At 41.0% G+C, this 26,135-nt stretch overlaps 2 protein-coding genes across 2 annotated transcripts in view; one reads left to right on the top strand and one right to left on the bottom strand.

Moving 5' to 3' along the window:
• The first annotated feature begins 3,272 nt into the window (after positions 1-3,272).
• On the top strand, positions 3,273-17,040 carry LOC121960052 (major intrinsically disordered NOTCH2-binding receptor 1-like homolog). Its single transcript, XM_042509648.1, has 4 exons — positions 3,273-3,419; positions 9,551-9,799; positions 15,349-15,451; positions 17,000-17,040. The coding sequence occupies exons 1-4, from the start codon at positions 3,273-3,275 to the stop codon at positions 17,038-17,040; spliced, it is 540 nt and encodes a 179-aa protein (XP_042365582.1).
• Positions 17,041-23,654: 6,614 nt separating this feature from the next.
• The window catches only part of slc12a2 (solute carrier family 12 member 2), a 99,057-nt gene continuing 96,576 nt past the window's right edge, over positions 23,655-26,135 (bottom strand). The window contains exon 27 of the mRNA XM_042509081.1: positions 23,655-25,450. Within this exon, the coding sequence (XP_042365015.1) occupies positions 25,315-25,450 (136 nt within the window). The 3' untranslated portion in view covers positions 23,655-25,314. The remainder of the gene's footprint in view (positions 25,451-26,135) is intronic.

Below are 26,135 nucleotides of genomic sequence, written 5' to 3'. Positions count from 1 at the left end.
TCCAAAGGCCAAGCAGTCGACACAGAGTTGTACAATTTCTATGTGGATGACTGTCAGTCCACTCAGAAGAAGAGGCCATACAGTTGTACTACTCCTTGTGAGCTGTATGTGATAGAGGTGGATTCAGACCCACTAAATATATTAGCAATAGCAGAGCTGTGCTATCTGCTATTCCAGAGGAGGAGAGGGCAACAAAGGTTAAAGACCTTGACCTGGATTGGGAAGTGCTTCCTACAGAAAGAGCCCTGGGAGTACACTGGTGTATCCAATCTGACAGCTTCAGGTTTAAGATCATCATGCCTGGGGCATCCGGTGGCTGAGTGGTTAGAACAGGCACCCTATGTATGAAGGCAATGTCCTTGCCGCAGCAGCCGTGGGTTTGATATCAACTCACGGCCCTTTTCTGCATGTCATCCCCTCTTTCTCCCCCTTTCACACTGTCACTCTGTCCTATCCAAGGCAAAAATGCCCAAAAAATAATCTTTAAAAAAAAAAAAAGGCCATCATGCCAGACAAAGCTCCCACCTGGAACATCCTATCCATCGTGAGTTCTGTTTATGACCTGCTGGGTATCGGCAGTTGTGCTCACAGCAAAGAGAATCCTGCAAGAGCTTTTCAGACTGACGCTAGGCTGGGATGTCCTCATACCTGATAAGCTTGAGAGTGAGTGGTTAGCGTGGAAGACTCAACTCCACCATCTTGAGAGCATCAGTGTCTCGAGGTGTTTCAAGCCTGCAGGCTTTGCTGAGGCAGTGTTTAAACAACTGCACCACTTCACAGACGCTTGCGAAAAAGGCTACAAGACACTCACTTACTTGTTACAGAAGAACAGCAGCAACCAAGTATACTGTGCGTGTGTCATGGGGAAGTCCAGAGTGGTTCCACTCAAGTCCATGACTATCACTCAAATGGAGCTCACTGTAGCGACCATGGCTGTCCACATGGACAAGATGCTGGCATCAGAACTGCAGCTACCACTCCAAGAATCAGTGTTCTGGTCAGACAGCACAACTGTGCTGAAGTACATTTCAAACAGAACGAGCATATTCTAGGGCTGGGCGATTAATCTGATTTTAATTTTAATTAAATTTTAACTTCCCTTAATTAATTTTCAAGACAAGATAATCGAGATAAAATGATTATGTGTAGCATGATGAGTCTAACAATGTTGCTCCCATTTTGTCTTTTATTTTGTAAATGAAGCGTACCCTTTCCTCTTGCTAAACAGAAGTTTCATGAGTTGTAAACAGAGAGCCACAGCATACTGCCTCTCTGGTTGTTTTGAAACTTCTCATTTTGTTTCCAGACAGCGTGTGCAGCGAGAGAGAGAACACGAGTGACAATGAGCACGAGCGGGACGAGTGAATGTGTATGTGGTGGTGACAGTGAGGCTTCTGCAAGAGGAGTAGACAAGATGACATAAAACACAACTATGTAATGTGTGAACAGTTGATGCTTTCTGTCAGAGAATAAATGCTACAACTACTCAAGACTTGAGAAATGTTCCCATGTCTAGCTCGCCAGCTGCTGATTAAAGTGACAGAAGTTAGCCCCAGGTTGGGAAGCTAAGTTAGCTTTTGAAGCTTAACCAAGTCCTCCAGGACAGCATCCTCAGGGTCGGAGGAAGACCCAGCAGGGCAGCCCTGCTGGAGGAGTGAAAGCAGCCAGCAATCCTGGGCAAGGATCTACATGTCACAAAGCCAATCCTCAGAAAAATCCATGGCAACTTGGATCACAGCGGTCGAAATCATGTGCTCTCCAAGTTGCGGACAATGTATTGGATCCCTGGTGCAAACTCGGCTATAAGGAGAATCCTGTCCAAGTGCCTTGTCTGTCAACGCTCACAAGAGAACAACAGATGGCTGACTTACCTGGAGACAGAGTCCAACCATATGACCCTCCATTTACTAACAGTGGGGTGGACTACTTTGGCCCATTCGAAGTGAAACGCAGACGAAGGACAATGAAAAGTTAGGGTGTCATTTTTAAATTGCTGAGTGTCCGAGCAGTACACTTAGAGGTCGCGTCTTCCTTGAACACGGATTCCATTATAAATGCTCTTTGTCGCTTCATAGCTAGAGGCCAGGTGAGAGTCCTTCACTCTGACAACGGAACAAACTTTGTCAGAGTCGAGAATGAACTAAAGAAAGCCATTAACAAATGGTATGTCTCCGAGATTTAGAACACCAGAGGGTTGGGAGAGGTTAATCAGGTCTAAAAGGAAAATCCTGAACGCCCCCCTGAAGCAACAGACACTGGATGAGGAGGGCCTACAAATCTTGTTATGTAAGGCAGTAGGCCTATAACTAAGTGCTCACACCTTATCATCTCTTGCCTACCACCTGGTCTGTTTGACAAACAGGCTTTTGATGCACGAAGAAGGTGGAAACAGATCCAGTATATAGCAGACATATTCTGGAAGCTATGGCCGAGAGAATATCTACTGTAGCTACAGGAGCGCCAAAAATGGTCCCAACCATCTCGCAACTTTGCTGTTGGAGACATTGTGTTAATCGTTGAAGGCTCAGCACCACACATCTCCTGGCTTACAGGAAAGGTCATCCAGACAGTTCCTGACAAGTTTGTGCTGGTATGTCAGGTCAGTGTAAAAACCAAGACTAACACATTGGACAGGCCCATCACGAAGATCTGCCTCCTGCGGGAAGCAGAGTGAGGCAGTGTGCCCACTACCTACTAAGACTAAGAAAGAGGACTGTTTACACAGGAGGACTTATAGTTATTGTATCTCTGCCTAAAATCAAAGCAAAAATAATACATATAATACAATAATACAATAATAACACTGGTAAATTGCAAAGATCAATAGGCACATAAAAACAAGAACAAATCCTGGATATGAGCAAAAATAAGAGGAAATTTGTTTTTAGATTGTTTCATGGATGGGAACCAATGTTTGCCCCACACAAATCTGTTAGAATGAGTGTAGTGTGAACAAATTCACTCAAATATTGGCAGGGACAATACTACCGTCCATATGCAAACCTTGGATGTAGTTGATTTAAATTCAGGCACTGGGCCTCCATCTCTCTCTCTCTCTCTCTCTCTCTCTCTCTCTCTCTCTCTCTCTCGCGGTCTCTGTTGGCCTTCAGTGTCAGGCTCGTAATGGTCAGGTTGGGTTACACACACCTGCAAGTGATACAGGCTCATAAATATCTTGCTCTTCATGAATTATTACAGAGCTTGCAAGTTGTAGTGAGCATGTGCTTCCAGCCAGGTGAAGTGGTCAGTGTGGAAGCAGCCAGACAGCCACGATGGACATCTCTGTTCTGCCCAACAACAACCACCCAGACAAGTTCCTCCAGCTGGACGTTGGGATGTTGCCGGCTGCACACGGCATGTTCCAGGTTGGGGTCGTCATGTCCAGTCAGAGACTCTGGCAGAACAGAGTCTACTTGCAGGTATGGACTCCATCACAGCCACTTAATTGTATGCTCATCTCTCTGTATGCTTTCTTCCTCATGTCTCCCATTTGACATGTGTAGCAACTCATATTTATGCATGATGTAATGATTTAAATGTCACAAAATACATTACCAAGGAACACGAGAAAGCCTTTAAAAATTACAGTTTTGTGCTTAATGTAATATAACACATTATTAGAAAATTATCACATTACAAACTAAATAAAAACAAATGCAAGCATCAGAACACATGTAGTTTCACATGACTTTGTTTTAGGCAATGTACCATACCAGAAATAAAACACAAATGCTAATATGCCATACACATTAAACAACAGTAACAACAAACACCAATATGACTGACACATGAAGCAAATAACAGTAAAAAACCAATTAATATGGCTTCACATAATACAAATGGTCAGTGCAACAATAATGTCCTCAAAGTATCAACAATATCAAAGTATGTATGACTCATCATGCAGGCATTTTGGGAATACAAATACAAATAAATAAAATAATAATAATAAATACAACATAGGTGCGTTATTTGTTTTTGGAATAACTTTAGTAACCTGGTTCAAAATTCTGTACAGCTGAGGGATGACAGCACAGAGATATTTTTCAAAATAGCACAAGTTTAGCTCTTCATGTTAAATAACACCAGTGCAAATTTCTCTATAAACCACTTTCTTGTATGTCGGTGCAGTGTGATTGAGACACATCTCGTTAATTCATTGTGCTTACAGAAAGCAAATCCTAGTATGCTTGGAGCCTGCAGTTACTCCTGTAGATTACTTTATTTATCAATACTTAACACATTTTTCCTTATGGACACCCTGGCCTTGGTTGTTTTATTGTTTGTTAGGCTCATGCAAATAGTAAAGGTCAATGATGTCAATACTGACATCAGTCAATAGCTGCTGTCTCTCCAGCAAAAAACAGGAAGAAGTAAGTCTCGGTTCTCTTGCACTGCGTTCCAGAAGTCATTCAACATGCCCTTGTTGACTTTCCCTTTGCACTTGTCCTCGCGGGAATCCCCACCGCCATCTTAAGGGCTGTGCCAATTGCCTGAAAAACTGAAGTGAAATTGGTGAGAACGAGCCTCAGTGGGCTGAAGGAGCCAGTGAACGAGAGGCCTATTTAGAGGTCCATATCACCCACAAATGCATTGCAGTTATGCAAGTTATGCAAGAAAATACATCCATGGTTAGGGGGTAGTAATAAGTAAAACTCTAGTTGCACCACAGAAGGAGAGGATGGAGAGATGAATAGACTGGTAAATAAATATAAAATAAAATTAATTATATTCATGCATTTCAGTTTAACTTTTTGTTATTTAACCTATAGGTCTGTATGGGTAGACTTACATGTCATGTGTATTGATTTACTCATCTATTAACAGATAGTTGCTTACTGAAAACTGCCACATAGGCCAAATAACTGCAGTTAATATTTAGGTATATTGTTGTACTGTTCAGCTTGTTTGATTTCTGTGTTCCCAACATTATCTGTAACATTATCCTCAACAAATGCACAGGGAGAAATTGCCAATTTGTGAGATATAATAAAGCCTTAAAAATAATAGAGATGATAATCAGAATGCAGGTCACAATCAGAAATTATTAACAGAAAGTGATGCAGCTAAGTGACTGTCAGTTTATTACATTTATCTGCAGAAGATGCCCTCAGCTCATAGAAAGGAGTATGCAGATTTACTTTATATGTATTTCTGGTGTGTAAAAAGCATTATAGTGCTCATCCTGCACCTGGCAGTCAATCTGTGATAGTTGGGCTGAAAGTGAATGAGGGCAGGTGTGTTTCCCCCACCAGCTCTCCCTCCGCTTTCCAAGTGGCCTCCGTGCGATGTCACCTGTTACATAATACCAAGGGCTCAGGGGAAATGAAGGAGGCTAAGTGGAACTACTAATGAAATGCAGCTTTGGTGTCTGGAAAAGGAGGAGAAAATGGTGGAGTTGTGGACTAAATGAGAGTCTGTGTTTTATTCAGTGTGTTTCTGATCCAACCAGATCTTATTTTAGTGAGAAATCTTATCTTTGAGACACTGCACCTCTTATCACAGTCTCCTCCCACGAAAATAATGCTGCTAACTAGAGGCATTGTAACGGGGTAAGCAAGGTAGGCAATTGCCTAAGGCTCCGACCTGAAAGGGGGCCCCCAGAGACGGCTGACATTGGTCCATATCGTGACAATATGATGGAACCCCTTTAGACACTGCAACAACGACATCATGTTGGGAGTCCCCCTAATGGAGCTCCTTACTAGCTGTCGCTGTCTAGTGGCTAGAAGGGGGCCTCCCAGAGATGGCTGACATTTGGTCCATATTAACAACACAACTTGAAACCCCGTTAGACACAAGGCCTCCAAGGTGCCTCTTGCTTGGGGGCCCCAGAGTGTCTAGAAACGCCCCTGCTGCTAACCAACAGAGGCTGGTTGTGGGATGAGGCATTAATTCCGAAATGTAAAGTACATAACAGTTCATGTTTTAGTCAGGTCATGTAAAACAGTTCCGTGCTGTGGAAAGCAAAACTTTGTTTCTCAGTGGATTTGTCATCTACGAAGGTTATAAAACAAATGTAGTCGCCATGCATCTCGCAAAAATGTAGGCAACTTTTGTCAGAGCCCCAAATCCAAAATAGCTACCATCTGCCACGTTCAAAATCACTTTTTCAATGGTTTGGCTTACAATGCTGCACAGTGCATGGTTTCTGAGACTTTTTGTTTCAAGGAATTCATAATTGATGTGGTTTTGATGATTTGACCTATTTTTGACCTTCAAACAAAAATGGCAGCCAATTTTCAGCTCCAAATGGTCAATTTTTCAAAGTCGTCATAGAGCCTTTATATTAGGCTTGAATGAAAGCTCTGTTCATGCTGAGATAAGTCATGGACAGTAACATTACAAGTAAGTAACACAAAAGATATCTCAGAGGTCAAAAAGGACAATGTTTGTAGTTAATGAGAAACTAACCTTTGTTCTCCATGGTCACGGAATTACTGGAGATGACCCAACACATTTTACACACAAAGTAAGTAACAATGAGGACATTTCAGAGGTTAAAATGGTCAACGTTTGTAGTTGATTAGGAACTAAGTTTTGCTATGTATGTACAATAGAATTTGTCCCACCAGTTTCATGATGAACCAAAACATTTTGGTTTTTTTTAGCTCAGGTTGATTGGTGACTCTAAATTGCCCTTAGGTGTGATTGTGAGCATGTATGGTTGTCTGTCTATATGTGTCGGCCCTGCGATAGTCAGGTGACCTGTCCAGGGTGTACCCCACCTTCCGCCTGATGACGGCTGGGATTGGCTCCCGCCCCCCCCCCCCCCCCCCTAAGAGGACAAGCAGTTACAGAAAATGATGATGAAATGATATTTTACACCTAAGCAAAAGCTTCAGCATTTCTCACTCCCAGTCAGTCAGCACCTAAACCTGTGTGATCACGCTCTCACACACATGCTCTGGAACATGCACCGAGACAGGTTTGTAAAGTAAATTAATGTTATACTGCATTTATCCACAAGTCCAACCACAATTATATCACCATCTGTGTATGATAGCACACAGATAACGTTAACTGCATAAGTTGTTACTGATAATGTTATGTTAGTTTATGATGTTAGCTGTCATCTTGCTCATGTTGACTGACATATCCAGCTGCTTGTCTTGAAAAACAATCTATAACATAGTCTATGCAACACTGTATCTAGCTGGCTAATTATCTAACATTAATATTCTGATAACTGTTATGTTATTAATGTTAATGTTAAAATCATTCTCCTTACAAAGCTCTGATTAGTCAGGCTCTGTCATATCTTTCAGAGCTCATAGTTCTCTATTGCAGTGCTCTGTTTATGAAAAAGGTGCTTTACTTGTGGTTCCTTTAGTCTCCAAAAGTAGAATGGGAGCCAGAGCTACCACGATCCTCTCTTGTGGAACCATCCTCCAGTTTCGGTGCAGGAGGCAGACACCATCTGCATTTAAGAGCAAACTGTGACGTGGTTACACTCACTCACTTGCTATCATAAGTTACATTTATTCATTTTTATGTCTATCACTATTGTTATATGTTATGTTATTGTACTAATATTGTTGGTGTACATCTCTACTTCTGTCACTTCTGTCACTCTCTCTCTCTCTTTCCTATGTATCATTTTTTCATCAACTGTCAGTTTACTGTTCTTTACAACATCTATTGCATGTCTGTCCATCCTTGAAGAGGGATCCCTCCTCAGTCGCTCTCCCTGAGGTTTCTACCATTTTTTTTCCCTGTTATAGGGTTGTTTGGGGAGTTTTTCCTTAGTCTATGTGAGGGTGTAAGGACAGACGGATGTCATATGCTTTAAAGCCCTCTAAAGCAAATTGTGATTTATGATATTGGGCTTAATAAATAAAACTGAAAACTGAAGATCCATTGTTATTACCAGCAACTCTGACATTATGTCTAGCTAGTTAGCTAGCTGGCTAATGTTAACTAACTTGAATGATACCCCAGCTAGATAGCTGATGACGAGCTCCTATCATGCCATTTTTTCAAGGTCTGTTGTGCACCTTGATCTATACTTCTACGGCATCAACAGGATCAAGAATGAATGAATGCAGCCTCTGTATTTGGAGCTGCATTTGATATATACCCTTGGGTTGTCACAAACTAACCATTGTAAACTTGCAGATTCAGGTTAAATACCTTATAAAATGCCTTGAACTTCCATAAAGTGGACATTGATGCACAAATGAATGCCAATTTATACCAAAAAACAAATCCAATTTGAATGAAATCACTGAAAAATGTGTTGGTTCATCTCCAGTAATTCTGTGACCATGGAGAACAAAGGTTAGTTTCTCATTAACTACAAACATTGTCCTTTTTGACCTCTGAGATATCTTCTTTGTTACTTACTTGTAATGTTTCTGTCCATGACTTAGCTCGGCATGAGCAGAGCTTTCATTCAAGCTCTATGACGACTTTGAAAAATTGACCATTTGGAGCTGAAAATTGGCTGCCATTTTGGTTTGAAGGTCAAAAATAGGTCATCAAAACCTAAACAATTATGAATTCCTTGAAATAAAGTCTCAGAAACCATGCACTGTTCTGTATTGTAGACCAAACCACTGAAAAAGTATTTTCAAAATTGGCAGATGGTAGTCTTTTTGGATTTGGGGCTCTCACAAAAATTGCCCACATTTTTGCAAGGTGCATGGCGGCTAAATTTTTTAACCTTCATTGATGACAAATCCACAGTCACAGAACTTCGAGACATGATCCAACAATTTATGGAATGACAAGCATACTGTTGACAAGTGACATTTTTTATCCTGTGTTTCCATTGTTCTATAGGGTTTTTGCGAATGATTTTTAAGTCATATTTCTTACAGGGAGTTGTAAACCACCACCATCCACCAGGAACAGGATGGAAAATAGCCTCAAAGGAAATTTAGTTGTAGTTTTTTAAACAGACATTGTGCAAGATCCTCAGTCTGTGTAAAATTTTCTATTGTGTGACAAAAAAAGCTGCCTGTTAGATGTGAGAGGGAGTCACACTTCTGTCTTTTCAAAATCTATCATTGACAATCTAATCTAAGTATTCTAATGTCTGGTAGGCAGGCATAAAAAGGCAGGATTTTTAATCACAACAACATCAGGACATGGATGAACTTCTTCATATGATATAAGATTAAATGGTGATGGCTGCTGGGAAATTTTAGAATTGCAACAATAACAGGGTATATTTTCCATAGTCAGATGTAAAAAATATAATCACACAGCTTGAATAGCATAAGAAACTAATTGCATACAATTGCAATAATTGCACACTCATTCATAATTATGGAAGCTCATTTATGGTGTGTGGACATTTTTTTTTTTCCTAATCAAAAACACATTTTTTCCCCAGTTACTCTATGACAGAGTCTCCTTATGTTATTTTGAGTAAGAGTGTAAAAACATGGACAGTGTCAGGAATCCTGTTGGAATTAATGAAATGCAGACAAAATGGAGGAAGAATCATCATCATTTATTTGATGCAAAAAATGATGAGTTATATTTTTGTCTCCACAAATGTGGAAAGTTGAAAGTTCAAATGGCTGCCTCATTGTCTCCACAGAGGGAGCAAAGGGTTAACACTGACAGCTGGTCTCCTCCATCCCCAGAGGGCACTCCTGTGGTTTTTGAGTCCAGATACCTGGAGAAGCACATTACTCCAGTCACTCTGAAGTCCAACATTAAAAGGAACCCTCTGTACATGGACATACGATCGATGGAAGCAGTGGACAACAACAAGTCCAAGCCTTCCTGGACTGTCAAGGAATATGACACACAAACAATCCACGGAAACCTTGCAGATTATTTAAAGGTAATTAATTAATTATAAAGCACTGTGGATGACTGAGTTACTGTACCACTGTCACGCTGTCCCAATACTGTTATCACAGGAAAAATGCTCCAGGAATACAAACAGGAAAACGGTGTGTTTTTACAGAACTTTAAAAATGTGCCAATGTAAAACTGAATGGGATATTGTGCTGATCTTAGCATATAATCATTACAAATGCTCAACTGAAAGAGCAAGGAAGAAAGTAATAACAAATGTATGGATTTCAAAAAGGGAAAATATGGAGATCAAAGAGAAAGGATTTGAATAACCTGTGTGGCCATTCCAGAGTAGATTTAAGAGTTTTACTACATGAATCTGAATGCATCGTAAAGTCCCGGTCTGCGCTGATCACCAGTGATCAATTGGGTTGCTATAGAGTTAACGCTTTGATTGATTAAATTATCGGCTTCTCAATCCACACCGCTGGCCTCTCAGTCACCAGTGCTGGCTGCCTAGATCATTGCCTCCACCGACTTCTCAGTAGTCTTAATTTTGTCCCTTATACTGGGCTACATTTTACATGTGAACAATCCACACTAAAATCCACTTACAGACATTTTTTTGTTTGTTTATTTGTTGTTTTTTAAACTTTTGTAGTGATGATTTTTCCTCAAACTGGAAGGAACAAATTCAAATCAAACGTTCACTGAGGCACCCAAGGAACAAATTTTTCACAGGCAAACTAAGGTCATTGTGATATCTCCAGATATCAATAAATAGATGCAGACAGTTCATCTTCAGTGCAACAGGCTTTTAACGAAAGCAGCAACTCTGCATGTTCACAACTTGGTGGCTTCCAGCCTTCTCCCGCCTAGACTCACTGCACTCTGAGCAACCCCTGTATGCATAATGCACTAGTGCCCTCTATTGGCACTGAACTGCAATTACACCAAACCGTCACTTCATAACAGACATCGTCCATGCAGGCATGACGTTTAATATGGTTTTCCGTTTAAGCAAACAAGCAAACATTAACAGTGGTGTCTGCAGCCTCTATTGCCCTGGTTAAAAAACAAAAAACAAATGTGAACCTTTCGTGTGCCTGCTTTTACCTGCTGCAGTATATGTAGATTCACCTGGTGTGCCAAAAGGCACCTGCCCTTCAAAACAAAAGCATTAACAAGTACTAAAATGAATTTAAATAATTAAACTCAGTGTAAATGAATTTAGCTGTATTCTTAAACCTACAATCAACAATCTAAATAAAAACCAAATGTCTAATCATTAAATACTAGAAAATAATTAATAGCTCCAACAGTATAGACAGTTAAGATATTAAAGGAATGTGATGCAACGTTTTTACCTTCAAAATCATTGAAAATCATTTAGATGGTACTGACAGCCTGGTAAGATCATACTCATGATCAGCTCAAACTTCTGTTTCTCGCTCTGTATTGCCACCTGAAACACTTTCCAGAGATTACAATCCATTTAGGCCAATCAGGGAACCCCACCATAGTGGAAAATGTAAGCAGCCAATCAAGAACTATGATGCTGTTGCCATAGCATGCAGGCTACTGCTTTCGAAACAATAACGGCGGCTCCCGCAGCAACAAGCACAAACTCTAACGTTAGCAGAGTAAACACAGTGATGAGTAAAGTTTAAAGAGTTTCTCAGAGGAAAATACTTTTTCACCATTTTCCTGACTGGATTTGGCAAAAGCTTGATTTACTAACTGAAGGAGATGTTCCCTGGTACAAATATGTTTATTGTTGTTTGGCCACTGATGCAGTGAGGCTGCAAAGATGAAGAACAAGGCCATGCAGATTGTGATCACAAAGCTTCAGACAGACAACAAGGATGCTGCCAGTTGGGATAATAATAATCACAATGTGACCAACCTGGTTAAATAAATAAAAATAAATTCAGCAGTCCAGAGGCTGTTTACTGCTGAATGACAAATGCTGACACATACGTGACACACTGCAACACAAAACAATGAAAACTTCATGGGGTGTGACGAGTTGGACATGTTGGGACCGAAGTGTTGACACAAGACACAGAAAGAAATGCGGTGAATCAATAGTGCTAATTTATTTACAGCGATGTTGAGCAGGGTGGGGACAGGGGAGTGCAGTTTGATCGTCCTCGATGGTGACGTGAGGGGGAATGCTCCATGCGATCTCCACGTGAAACAAACAAGGTGGTCTTTCCATGAGGAGGCGGGCAAGCGGGCGGGCAGGCAGGCACACAGACGAGTGAACACCACGACGGAAGCAAGGAGCTGCGAGGATTCTGAGACAAGGGGGAAAACACAAGGGAGCAAGCTGCACAGGCAAAAAAACAAACACTAGGAAACAGCAAAAATACTGAGAGGCTGTGAGGAACATCTACCATTTGGCAGGAGTATACTCTGGCAATGAATAGGTCTGAAGCCACAGCTTAAGTACACCACCAGCTCATCAGGAGATTGTCTGCACCTGGCCCAGCCGAGGGAAGAACAAACCACGGCCACACTCACACACATACAGGTTAGGGCACAGAAGGGTATGCAGACAGGGAGGAACACACAAAGAAGGAGTTTGTTGTCAATGAGGTACACTTCTCATACAAATGGTAAATATGAATAAATTATAGTTTTAGACTGTTGCTGTCTAACTGACATTGTTTTGTGTAATATAGAGGCTAGTGCTAATGTCAAGAAAAGCAATAACCACATGCTGATTGGCTGAAGGAGTTTGTTTGTCAAGGCGGGTACTTAAGCCCACTGAAAGTGCTTGGGGTAGGGTGGCAGAGAATGATGTGGACTGACACAGAGAGAGAAACACGATGTGGAGCTCTCATCATCAGGATGGTCTTACCAGGCTAACACTGACATGTACTCGTGAAAATAGCCGCCTTGTCATTCCCACTCAGTGTCAAAAATGCCCACTCTTTCACCATGTTACCCTTGAAGAGTGAGTCAGATCCCCTTGCAGCCCAACAGCTCCAGCTAGCTTGGCTCTGCATTTTGTTTAGTTTTGTCAATGCTTTATGCGAATGTGTGTCATTCACACTTTAAAAAAAAAAGACTGGCTGTGTGGACATTATGGCAGATGCAAAGAAATTGAGGAAGACATGATAGAGGAAGCAAATTAGATAAAAAGTCAAAGTGACAGAGTAAGAGGCTGGACAAGCATAACCTAAAAATGCTGTAAAGATGTGTCTAACCCACTGGAAAAACAACAATAATCTGACAGCATACTGTATCCCTGCCAGTGTTATTTATGAGAGATTGCAACATACCTCATGGGTGTCACTCTGTCTCACAGTTTTTTTAGTTTGTCTAGATTTCAAAAGTCACATTCAAACAATTAGCAAATTAGAAAATGCTAGCAGTATTTCATCAAAACTAAAAGTATCTGTCATTCTTTTTTATTGCTCTTTCATGTTAGTGCTTCCCTTTGGTGTCACAATAAGTAAAACTGTGCAAATGGATCTGCACCAGTACAGTGCTTTTCTAGTCTTCTCAAAGTGCATGTTACACTACATGTTACATTCACACACAGTCACACACTGATGGCTGAGGCTACTGTACAAGGTGCCACCAGCTACTCAGTAGCCACTCACACACTTACAGAGCAGCTATCTGAAGCAATTTTGGATTCAATATCTTGCCCAAAGACTCTTTGACATGTTGACCGGAGGAGCCAGGATTGAACCCACCTGATTACAGGATGACCCATTCCACCTCCATTCTTTCATCTTTCATACACTCCTCTCTTTTGGTGTAACCTTCATTCACGACTGCAGGGCTCAGCCATGCCCTCTATTTCTGGGATCAGAGGATATTGCCAACTTGGGATGGGGTGGGGGAGTTCCCCTACTGCAGTTTAAGAGTTAAATTGTATTCTTTCAGCCATCATGTCGTGGAACTGTGGACCAGCTCTGGACCCTTAGCAGGATCCTTGAGGGTGCATGGGAGTTTGCCAAACCAGTCCACATGTGCTTGGTGGACTTGGAGAAGGCATTTGACCATGTCCCTCGGGGAGTCCTATGGGGGGTTCTCTGGGAATATGGGGTTTCGGACCTCCTGATACGGGCTGTCCGTTCCCTATATGACTGGTGCCAGAGCTTGGTCCGCATTGCCGGCAGTAAGTCGAACTCGTTTCCGGTGAGGGGTGGACTCCGCCAGGGCTGCCCTTTGTCACTGATTTTTGTTCATAACTTTTATGGACAGAATTTCTACGCGCAGCCAGGGTGTTAAGGGGTCCGGTTTGGTGGCCTTAGGATTGGGTCCCTGCTTTTTGCAGATGATGTGGTCCTGTTTGCTTCATCAGGCCGTGAACTTCAGCTCTCACTGGATCGGTTCGCAGCTGAGTGTGAGGCGGCTGGGATGAGAATCAGCACCTCCAAATCCGAGACCATGGTTCTCAGCCGGAAAAGGGTGAAGTACCTCTTTCAGATCGGGGACGAGATCCTGCCCCAAGTGGAGGAGTTTAAGTACCTCAGGGTCTTGTTCATAAGTGAGGGAAGGATGCAGCGGGAGAACGACAGGCGGATCGGTGCAGTGTCTGCAGTAATGCGGACTCTGCACCGATCTGTGGTGATGAAGAGGGAGCTGAGCCAAAAGGCAAAGCTCTCGATTTACGGGTCGATCTTCATTCCCACCCTAACCTATGGTCACGAGCTTTGGGTAGTGACTGAAAGAACAAAATCGCGGGTACAAGCGGCCAAAATGAGCTTCCTTTGTAGGGTGGCTGGGCTCTCCCTTCGAGATAGGGTGAGAAACTCTGTCATCTGGGAGGGGCTCAGAGTCGAGCCACTGCTCCTCCGTGTTGAGAAGAGCCAAATGGGGTGGCTTGGGCATCTAATTAGGATGCCTCCAGGATGCCTCCCTGGTGAGGTGTTCAGGGCACGTCCCACTGGTAGGAGGCCCCGGGGAAGACCCAGGACACGCTGGAGAGACTATGTCTCACAGCTGGCCTGGGAACGCCTCGGGATCCCCTGGGAAGAGCTGGATGGAGTGGTCGGGGAGAGGGAAGTCTGGGCTTCCCTGCTTAGGCTGCTGCCCCCGTGACCCGACTCTGGATAAGCGAAAGAAAATGGATGGATGGTTGGAATTAAATATGAAAATTCTAAGTCAAAAAAAGTTAAATGCCAAATGTTTCAATGAAATAAATTTGCCAGTTACAAGCTAACTTAGTGGGTGCTAAATGCAATTTTCAAGAAAATTGTATTGTGAGGTGCTGGTCATTTCTGATGATACATAAACCCAATCATGATCACAGAAGCAACAAGGGAAAAATAGGAAATGTGGATGCCATCAGAGCTTAACTATAGTAAGCTTTGAAGGCATTTTTATACAAGGTATATAATACATTACAAATTATATGAAACGTATTCAGTCAATTTACTCAGAATAGTTTGAGTTCCAAATTTCAGTGATCCACAATTTTTTTGACTATCAGCTTTCTCAAACCTAACATATAGATGGAGCACACATCACTGTGTATAGCTATTAACATTGAAAATAATCACAGGACTCATTTGTATATAAAGATGTTCATAGTTAAGAATATTTAAATTTTCTTGGCAGGAAGAAGAGAAGACTCCTAAAGATCTGGACTTTTGGCTTGAGGATCTCTACACACCAGGGTTTGACTCTTTACTAAAGAAGAAAGAAGCAGAAAACAAAAGAAAAAGACTTTGTAAAATTCTTTCCTTCATCATTTTGTGTGCTTGTGCACTTGTTGTTATCATAGTTCCAGTTGTGGTTTTACAGAGGAAGACCTGATTGATAGGGACTGACCATTTTATAGTCCAGCTTTCAGGACGTCCTTGTAAGTGGTGGTAATATAGAGACAAAGTTCTTCCCCCTCCAATGGACCACCATGGGATCTTATTTTGAAAAACAAAACGTATGGTGAGAGACAAATAATTTCTTAAACCCATTTGATTGTGCCATGCTTTACACATATGATGTTTGTCAATTTAAATGAAAGTTTTAGAAAGTCAAGAAAGTAAGTGACGTCATAGCTTTCTCTCTCCCTAAAGCTACAAGGCCTGTGGGTTTGATTTTGGGCAGGATGTACTCACAGGGACAAATGGTCTCTCTGTTTTTTTTCCCACTTAGCAGCTGATAAAACACATCAGGTGTACAAGACATAGATTGTATGAGACAAAATAAAATTAAATAGTAACAAATGGCGACAAAATCATTTTTTAGATTGACAGATATCATATATGTAAGTCCAACACATCTCATCCCAGGTCGTCACATATTGCCACTTTGCAGTGGGCTTCCATGTCTACATATTACACTCTATGAATACATCTGTGTCTGCTGTTGATGTTCCATGATGCTGCTACTGTGAGTTAGTGTAAGTTAGTAAGTTAAAGTACCACGAAGCTATCACAGATAGAAGCTAAACTACTACAAAGCTATCACAGATACAAGGCTAAGCTACGCTACAACATGGCTATCACAGATACAAGGCTAAGGCTAAGCTACGCTAGCCATGCTAGCTAAGCTAGTTATCACATGGCTATCACAGCCCAAACAGCAATGCCACCTTCAACAGACCGAGGCTCTGTTTATGCGAGCTCCCGGTAGTGACCGTGCCGATGCTACCTTCCCTAGCACATGCATCACATTTGCCTTACAATTTGAGTTTGTGCAAGCTTTAGGTAGAGACAGTACCACATGGCTATCACAGATGCAAGGCTATGCTACAACTTGGCTACTACAGATACAAAGCTAAGCTAAGCTAACACATGGCTATCCCCCAGGAGGCTAAGCTGAGCTAGCTAAGCTAGCTAGGCTGGCTATCACAGCCCAAACAGCAAAGCCATCTTCAACAGACCCAGGCTCCATTTATGCAGACTCCAGGTAGTGACTGTGCTGATGCCACCTTCCCTAGCACATGCATCACAATTGCCAATATACTACAACTCACATACAAGACTTAAGCAAAGGGAAATAAGGATGAATTGGATCAACAAACCCACTTAGTTGAATGGCAGCATAGTTTCACAGAAAGAGACTCAAACAGGCCACTCTCACTCCTAAATACCCTCACACTTCCTGGGTTTGCTCCTGAGAAGCCTGATTGGTGGATCTCTCCACCTGATCTCAAGGAGCTGTCCGTTCAGTGGGTCCCCCGGCAGGTTCCCAACTACCATTGTTTCTCCTAATCCAAATCCACTGACTGGCTTTTACTGCCTCATCTGACATTTCCCTAACCGTCTTCCTCAAGCTCTGTCCCCTTACTCCCAGTTTCCCCAGGAGAAAGGGTAGCTGATCAAGGTACAAATCCCCTACATCCCACTTCAACTGGGCGAACCCTAGCTTTCCATACTTTCTATTCAGCTTCTGCCCGTAAGTCTGTGTACCTCAGTTTCTTCCTTTCATAGGCTTCTTCCACTGAGGTTTCCCAAGGGACTGTAAGCTCAATGAAATAAATGATCCGTTGACTCACCAAATTAGTACATACTATTTCCTGGGGAATAACAAGCTTTCCTCCTAAATCTACCTGAATTTCCCAATCATAAGCTCTTTCCAGGCGACCACACCCTTGCCCCCTCCCTAACTTACTGCCACTATGTTTCTGCCCCTCACGTACAAACTGGACATCTAGACTCTCTTTTTTAAAACCTCCTGAATTCACCTGTCTTCTTCTCCCCTCAATGCCTGCAGCTAAGCTTCTCAACACCTAATTATGTCGCCACGTATAGCAGCCCTGTGATAAACTAATTTTGCAGCTTGACAAAATATATCTTAACGTTGCAGTACCTGAACACAATGGGCATGATGGGTCACCATTTACCCAGAGCTTCAAGTTTTGGGGCATTAGTAACACATGTAGCCCCTATCAGAAATCTAATGCGGCTCTCCTCCATACTCCACAGGTCCATCCAGCTAAGCTTCCTCCTCTCTACACTTTCCCAATTCAACCACTGACCCTGCTAACCTGAGCCACTGCCTTAGCACCCCTTGCAGTGTCCTCCTGCCTACATACCTGTTCCACTACCAGCTTTCTTCTATCCTTGTGGCCTGCTGCATTCCATACCGGCTTGCCTGGCTCAAGCCTCAAGCCTCCCTGGCCAAACTGAACATTACCTACTATCTCTGCATGCCTAAGAGCAGCCTCTGCATCCTGAACTGCTGCTCTTGGGTTCCATTTTCTCCTCTTGGATGGATTTGGAACCACACTCCTAACTATTACATCATTACTCTCGGCTAACAACAGCTCTGCCCTGATCTTGGTGCACTGAAACTCCTCTGTTAAGCTAGACACTGGCAGCTGAAGTATCCGTTTCCCATACAATGCCACACTACTTAGACACCTAGAAGCCCCTAACCACTTCCTAATATATGAGCCAACCAACCTTTCCATTCTCTCCATAACAGATACTGGAACTTCATAGACTGACAGTGGCTACATAAACCTAGGAAATAACCCAAACTGCAAACACCACAACTTCAACTTCCCTGGGAGTCCTGACTCATTTATTCTATCCAGTCCTTCAGCAACGTCTTTTCTAAATTGCACAACCTGCTCAACATCATTCAAATCCACATTGTACCACCTACCTAGTCTCTTCACTGACTTTTCCCTAATTGTTGGAATTTCCTCATCATCTATGACACATTTCCTATTATTTAATTTCCCTCTAACAAATGAAATACTTCTAGACTTGGCTTGATTTTCATGCTGGCCCACTTGACGTTCTTATTTACCTTCTCTAATAGCTTCTTTGTACATCGCACCATTCCAGTTACTAGTATCATGTCATCCATGTAAGCCCTAATTGGTGGAAGACATATCCTATTTTGATGTCTTTCTCCACCTACAACCCACTTGGAAGCCCTAATGATTACTTTCATTGCCATTTTAAATGCCAATAGTGAAACTGTACATCCTGCAATAATACCTATCTCTAGCCTCTGCCAGCCTGTTGTGAAATCTGCCGTATTTATACATAATCTAATGTCCTGAAAATTTGCTTTCACTAAGTTGACAACGATTCCTGGCACCCTAAGATACTCTGAAAAACATGGTATCCTCGTCTTCTGCACTGTCGAGTCTACTAACCCATTCCTTTCTAAGTACCCAGCTAATCTCTGCGCTACTACACTAAAGAAAATCTTCCCCTCTACATTCAGGAGAGAAATCATCCAGAACTGGTTAAGATCTGAGATCTCCTTCTCCTTAGGGATGAAGACACCCCCTGCCCTGCGCCATGCTCTTGGAATAATTTGTTTCTCTCAAGCTAATTTTAGATGTTTCCACAAAAACTTAAGGATGTTAGGTGCACTTTTATAAACCCGGTAGGGAACTCCATTAGGCCCCTTTGCATGCCTAACTACCTCCTGAATTTCTTTCCACCTAGGTGGCCTAACATCCAACTCCTGACTTGGATGGAGGCATATCAGGTGGAAGACCTACATCCCTATTCTCCTCTAAGTCTGAATAATTCTTTCTTAAATATTCTTCAACCTCTAGCCTTGTTGCCTTAAGTTGCCCCCCTTTTTCCTGATTAAACAAACATTTCGCACATTTAAAGGGATCCCTAAAAAAGGCTGTCCTTGCATATTCTTTCTTCCTTCTCTTTTTCCTAAGATGCTTTGCCCTTGTAACTGCTGCTAGCCTGTCCCTCACCTCCTTTTGCAAAACACTGATTCCCTCCCTGTCTTCATCTATAGCCTTTTTCTACTGTATTCTTAACTGTGTTCTTTCTTTAACTAACTTTTCTATTTCTTTTTGCCGTCTAGACTTGCCCAACTGTACTCTCTTTCCCCTCTTTCTGTCATGCACCCCAAACCTCTCTACACCATATGAGTAAATCACATCTCGCATCTTTTCTAACCTCTCAATCACATTTCCTCTAAGCCCACTTAAGATTACCAACAAGTCACTGTTAACCATCTCCCACTCTTTACTATCATTTGCCCTTAGCCATCTAACGCTAGCCTTCTGCTCCATGGTTCTTTCTTTTGCTGACCTGCTGACCTCAGTGTCAACTGCATCCCGTCTCATTGCCGCCTCCTCCTCCGTGTGTAATAACACTGCCAAAGTAGTGATGCTGACTTTCAACCAACGAGAGCCGTGAATCCGTGCCTTTCAGGTGTTAACTTTAAGCCTTAAGCACAGAAGACAGGAGCCATGGAGGCTCTCATATATTTTTATCTCATTATCTCAAGATCATCAGTTAACCATCTTGTTAAATAATCAATGTAGTCAAAAGAAATCAACGTTGTTGTCACAAGATAGCGATATTTTAGCTGCAATCTTAAAGATTACAGAAAGAAAGCCCTCAATCACTAAGGCACCACCACCAGCGAGTAGTTACCAAGCTTTAAACATATTGTAGCCACTCTCATTTCTCCACCCCTACCTCTCTGTGCTTCCTGTTCAAGAACTGTGTAAATAATACTGAGCACAAAAGGAGACTTCAAATGTAACTGATTTTTATTTGATTTATTTATTGCAATAAAGATGTACAAAGTATTGGTAATCATAAATGTTAAAATGTTAGAAAAAGCATATCTGTGACTGTGAACAGTACAGTGTATTAAAACATTACTGCTTCAACCGGCTGGGTCATTCCATCCACAATTGTGTGAAAGCAGGAGAAAACAGGTTTTATCTGCTTTTAATGTGATGTCTTCAAAAGGCATTGAAAAGACAGAAATATAGAGATTCAAAAATAGAAAAACGACACTGTTTGCTAAAATAAAAAGGCAACAAAACAAAAGAAAAAATCAACATGCAAATTAGCGCACAACCAAAACCAAAATATACCAAAAAGAAAATAATTGTGGAGAAACCTGAACTAAAATAAATATCTTTCTTTATATTAAAATTCAACATAATTATTTCACTCCCTTAATTTTTGTCATTAGACTGCGGAGTTTATTTACAGGTTAGTTTATGTTTGCAGTGTGGACATCATCCATCATCATGGCTCGACACGTGACAGATGGAATGGAGAGGAAGGGGGCTTTGGCCAAAAACACAAAGAATGATGAGATGTAAAATGATGACGTTTGGTTTTGTCAGTGAACACAGTCTTGTCTTATTGGTTTTAGAATCCATCGGGACATAAATGAAGACAAACAGATACTATTATTTGGTTGTAAAATGTTGATAGGTCTTCTTGTTTCATTTAATCTGACATGTCAGTGACAAAGATCCCCTCTGGATTGGACTAATACATTTCTTTATGTGTATATATATATATGCTTGGTTTAATATACAAAGATAGAATAACCCTTGTTCCTTTTTGTAATATTGTTGCTGTATAACAGTAAAGGAGGGTGAGTGCTTACAGTCCTTCACAGGATAGCTGAAGTGAAATGAGTTGAAATAAAAACTTCACCCATAAAATGAGACTTTGTATATCAATTACACACACTGTATCACTCTGAATTTGCGAAGAAAACGTTTTTTCTGCATGGCTCCTTGTGAATGAAGAATTAAAAAATGGAGAACTTTCTTAATGAAATAGACTAAAAGGTATCTGTGGTTAAGAACAGAAAAACTATATCAAAACACACAATGAGTAATTGATATGATCATTTTGTGGGCGAAGTGTTCCTTAAAGAAAAACCCGTAGATTTTGTTATAGTGCACAATAGGGGCCCCGAATGTCAGCATCCTCCTCTAGTTAAATATATTGAAGCCTTTGCTGTCCAGCATGCATACTGTGAAGTAATACCAAATGTCATTGCATACTGTTTTAGCAGTTACTAAACAAGAGATCAATGAACATTATCATTTTGTACTAACAGGATGCAAGGACACCAATCAGACTGACCTTTGAATGCCACTGCCAATTGAAACGTGGCACTGCAGTGATTTAGGGTTGCACTTTCATAAAGTCGGGTGACTTGCAAAAAATGGGTGTTATATAAATATCGTGCTCATGTTTACAGTTTGATCATAACAGGTAGCACATACATTAACTATACACTCAGTCCAATTAAAATTCAGTCCAGCTGGATTGGGCAGGTCTTTTTGTCAAAAGGATCTAATGGGCTCTATCTGTTCAGGTCAGCCACATTTGGGATCAGATTTAAATTTTCTGCGGTGTGTCTTGTACTGGATCACTTGTCTGGGTCCTACTGTGAGCTGGAAGATATTTTGGCATTTGGGGGACACTATTGTGTGTTGTATCTTAAGCAGGGATTGTCTTTGAGTGTGCCTTCAATCAAAAGTCTAACAGTTCCTCACTCAGTACATGCTTTTCACACAGTTGGAGTACTTAGGGTATAGTCAATACACTTGTGAGTATGAGTGTGTATATAGTTAATGTGTATGTACTGAATGCATATATACACTCATAACAAGCTAACAACCAGGCATCACGCACATGCATACATATATTAAAGTCCTGGCCAACACATTGTGCTGAGTGATGGGCTGCAGCTGTATGAATGCTAACAGCACAGTAACGATGACACACAGCTGACACATGGCACTGCACCACCAGGAAACACTTATTATACATGATGGAAAAAAGAAGGAGACTATGGGGTCTAACTCCTAGTGGTAGTGTTCATTATTACACAGTACATTCAGCTAAACTAAGCAGTGTGTCACAATCCTCTTGTGAAATTGCATACGGAAAAAGAGATAGTACAGGAGATGAACAAGCTAAATGCTAAAATTACCTGTTCCTGGGGGAAGTGCAGAGGAAGAAGTACAATACAAATAAATAAAACCCTGTTTTATTCCATTAGTTTTGTGGCAGTTTTTTAAAAACCTATAACCTTCATCCCCAGTAGCCATATTAGACCTTTCCTTTGAATTGTGTGGCAGTTTAGGTTCGAGACCACTTTCCTGCTGACATTAGCAAACAGTGGACATATGGGATAAGCTCTGCAGTTACATTTTTCATAAACTGGAGTTAGCAAAATATTATCGTACTGGTACCGTGGCCTCATATGTTTTATCAAGGTCAGTTTTAGCTTCATGTTGTCTGTGCACACTGTAAAATCTGACAAGTTGATTTTACTTTAAAAAAATCTTTGAAACCAATTGCCTTGAAAAAATGTAAGTCACTGTAACAGTCTTAATTTATTTTTATTTTATGTGTAATTATAATTTACGAAAATTTTGTAATTATTTATTTTATTATGTATGTATGTATGTTATTTGAAGTCATTGCAAATTAAAAATGACAAGTATAATTAATCTTTTTAAATTTTAGTAACTTCAATAAACCAAGCTTCCTGTGCTTTATATCTATACTCTGCTGGTTGCAAACTAATTAATCATATTTGAATTCTCTTAAACATGTTAACAAAACAGAATTAATGTTACTCCTGACTTTGACTTAAAAGTTTTAATTTGCTCTTAATGACTGCACAGCCATTAAATGTCAGCTGGCTAGCAACTCAGATATCCAAACTTACTGTTCAATCAGTATTTTTCTTAAAACTCAGCCTGTTTTCTTTTTCTAGTCTCCCTATTTTCATTAATCAGAGCTGCTTGGGAAAACAGGATTTTTTGTCCTCATGCTGAAACCGAACTGACTCAGATGTCTCTGCCTCAGTATGGGCTACCCAGGGGAATTAACATCCACTTACGTCTTTGCACTGACTTTATAAGCAGTGGTGGAGCTTCTGAAATTCACTTTGCGTTCAGTCTGAATGCACCTTTAGAAAAAATGTAACTTTACCACCAACAAGTAGCAGTTGTCTTTCAGTAACAGCAGAAATCAATATCTCTTGAAAACAATATTCTCTATGAGCATGGCAGAACAGAGGGATACATTGAACCTATTTTGAACATCAGTGTTTACAGTTAGGAAATGGTCTATACATGGCTTTTCTTGGAGCCATGGTATCCTTAAAAGGCCTAAAATCCTAACGTGCCCCCTATATGAACTGAAGCGAGTAGATCCTTTGACATGGACATGGACTTTTATTACAAGTACTTAAGCAACACAAGCTCATATGCATAGAGGTATTTCTTCAGCCTTGGAACATTCTAATGTCACATTCTTCCTGTCAGCAAGTCTTGCAGTGTGAAGCTTGCATGTCATTCATCCTCTCTGCCCATCTTGGCTTTGTCAGAATGGGAGACCAGCAGTCCATCAGACACTCAGATAGCAAACGAGCAGCCAGACAGGCGTGCAGGAGTGCAAAACTCAACTCTACTGTGGCACTAACTTCACTTTCGGTTGATTGAACACTTCACCACCAACAAGCAGGCCTACAGTAAGCAGTGCAACAGACTAATGCAGATGGACTATGAGAAGAAAATCAAAATGTGGAGACAGTAAAAAATGATACTGGTGTTCAATTCACATAACGTGGCCAATGGATCGCTATCTGCATTTACCCACAAACTGTGCAGCCAGTATGGCTTATAAGAGAAAAGGGACTCATGACAATCGTTGGTTCTAGCATTAAGGCAAGGTTTTAGCTAGCTTGTTGGGTACAGCAGTTTCTTTTCAGGGGAAGAACCATACATGTGGACACAGAAACACAAAATTTGTTGAAAGAAAGACTTCATTCAGTCACTCAGCAGCTACACGAGATAGTCTTTCCACCTGACGAGGCTAGTGGAAAACTAGGTTCACATCTTTTCTGACAAACAAGATCTTATATTCAAGACCCAGATAAACATTTTCAGGCTGTGCCTAAAAGACAAACTGTGTCTTGTGTCGAGTAGCTGAGGCTATTGTAAATATTCAACAGCTTTAAAAAGGAAGACTCAAAAGTGAATTAAAAAAAAATGCTATGGCCTAAAATAAACATGTTGATTAGGGTGAAAGAGAAAGAAAAATGACAGAGAAAGTCTTCATGCAATCAAGTGGACACCCTTCACTAATTCATGCAATCCACTCGCATAAATAAAATGCTCCAACTATGAAGGAATAACATTTAAAACTCAGTAAAACTAACTATTATCCACTAATATAATAAGTAATATTATCAATCTGGATAGAGATTTTTTTTTGTTATATCAGATTCAACTGGAAGGCACATCCATAAGGCTTTAGAAGGTGTTGCAAAGCATTCTGCATGGTTCTCTCCCAATATTTAAGGAAAACAATAAGGTGATTATTGCTGCATCACAAACAACTGATCCAATTAACTCAAAAGGTATGACATCAAGATATTTCATATCATGAAAACAACTGGAACATTGTACATGACTGCTTTGGAGCCTGAGAGAAATCAACTCTGACAAAAATGAAAATGTAATGAGTATATTAGAAGAAACTAGAGCTACAAGAGAAAATCTCAGACATCTTAGAATAAATAGAAAGAAAGGAGCAGAGTGGGCAACCTTACAAACACCCCCATCCCAACCCTGACATACCTCCATCACTTGTAGGGCTTTTAACACATCTCCACCAATATCACTTCCTTCATCTACATTCATGTTCCAAGCATTGTTTCCATCAATGGCTGAGTTTTCTAGCTGGAGTCTCTGAAGAGTATGTGGTGCACCTTTAGGTTTAGACTGGAACTGGCATATGTATGTGGGTCTGCTCCCGCAGACAGAAGTGAATGTGAGACTTAAAAAACTTGAATTGTGTTCTCCTTGTGTATTTAAGAGTAGAAGGTGAGGACACTCTGGTGGTTGCCACGCACCAGGAGGATGGGAGGCAGATCCCTAGACAACACCTCCAGCCAGGCCATGTACAGAGCGCTGGACACCGCACCCTTCCTGGCCAATGGCAGGCTTCTGCACAGAGGAAGAGGAGGCAAGAACAAGAGAGGGCATCATTAGTAGAGCCGTTTTCCTTGCACTGATGTGAGAGCAGAGCTGCAGGGATGATAAGGAGCTAATGCTTCTTTTGATATCTTACTTTGAAATTAATAAGTTTATAAAAAACCTTTGTTCAGTAAACAAAGAAATAACAAATTCACTGTTCTCTCAACACAAGCAGATCTCTGCCCAAATAAAATACAAACATATTAATTAAATATAAGACCACATAAGACCATGCCTGAAGTCACCTCAAGTCTGCCTGAAGTCAGTTACAAGCTCAGTGAGGTCATGTTTCCTGCGTACAACAAGTGCAACATCTTGCCTTTGAGAAGACACTGTCTTGAAATTAGGGCTGACAGCCCTAATTCAGATTGCAATGCCATTTCATTTATTGCTGGCCGGCTTTCCCGTCTTTAAGTGACTGCAACAGGATGACATTTGATTTTAATCAACACAGTCTTGAAAAAAATCATTTACCTTGTCAACATGGACTCCACAACTGTTTTAAAATGCAAAACAATGAAACTGAAAATGTGATTAAAATTGTGATTAATCTCAATTAACTTTTGAGATTCTGCAATTAATCTTGATTTCAAAAAATTGCATTTAGGATTTAACAACACTAGTCTGAATGTGTGCTCCATTAGGACTCGTCACA

The sequence above is a fragment of the Plectropomus leopardus genome, chromosome 20 (assembly GCF_008729295.1).
Source record: "Plectropomus leopardus isolate mb chromosome 20, YSFRI_Pleo_2.0, whole genome shotgun sequence".
Lineage (NCBI taxonomy): Eukaryota > Metazoa > Chordata > Actinopteri > Perciformes > Serranidae > Plectropomus > Plectropomus leopardus.
This window is presented reverse-complemented; position numbering and strand designations above follow the sequence as displayed.

Coding starts and splice junctions, on each gene's coding strand:
- LOC121960052 (XM_042509648.1), top strand. CDS start 3,273: ATGGACATCTCTGTTCTGCCCAACAACAACCACCCAGACAAGTTCCTC. Junction 3,420..9,550: donor AGAACAGAGTCTACTTGCAG/GTATGGACTCCA, acceptor TTGTCTCCACAG/AGGGAGCAAAGGGTTAACAC. Junction 9,800..15,348: donor ACCTTGCAGATTATTTAAAG/GTAATTAATTAA, acceptor CAGGAAGAAGAG/AAGACTCCTAAAGATCTGGA.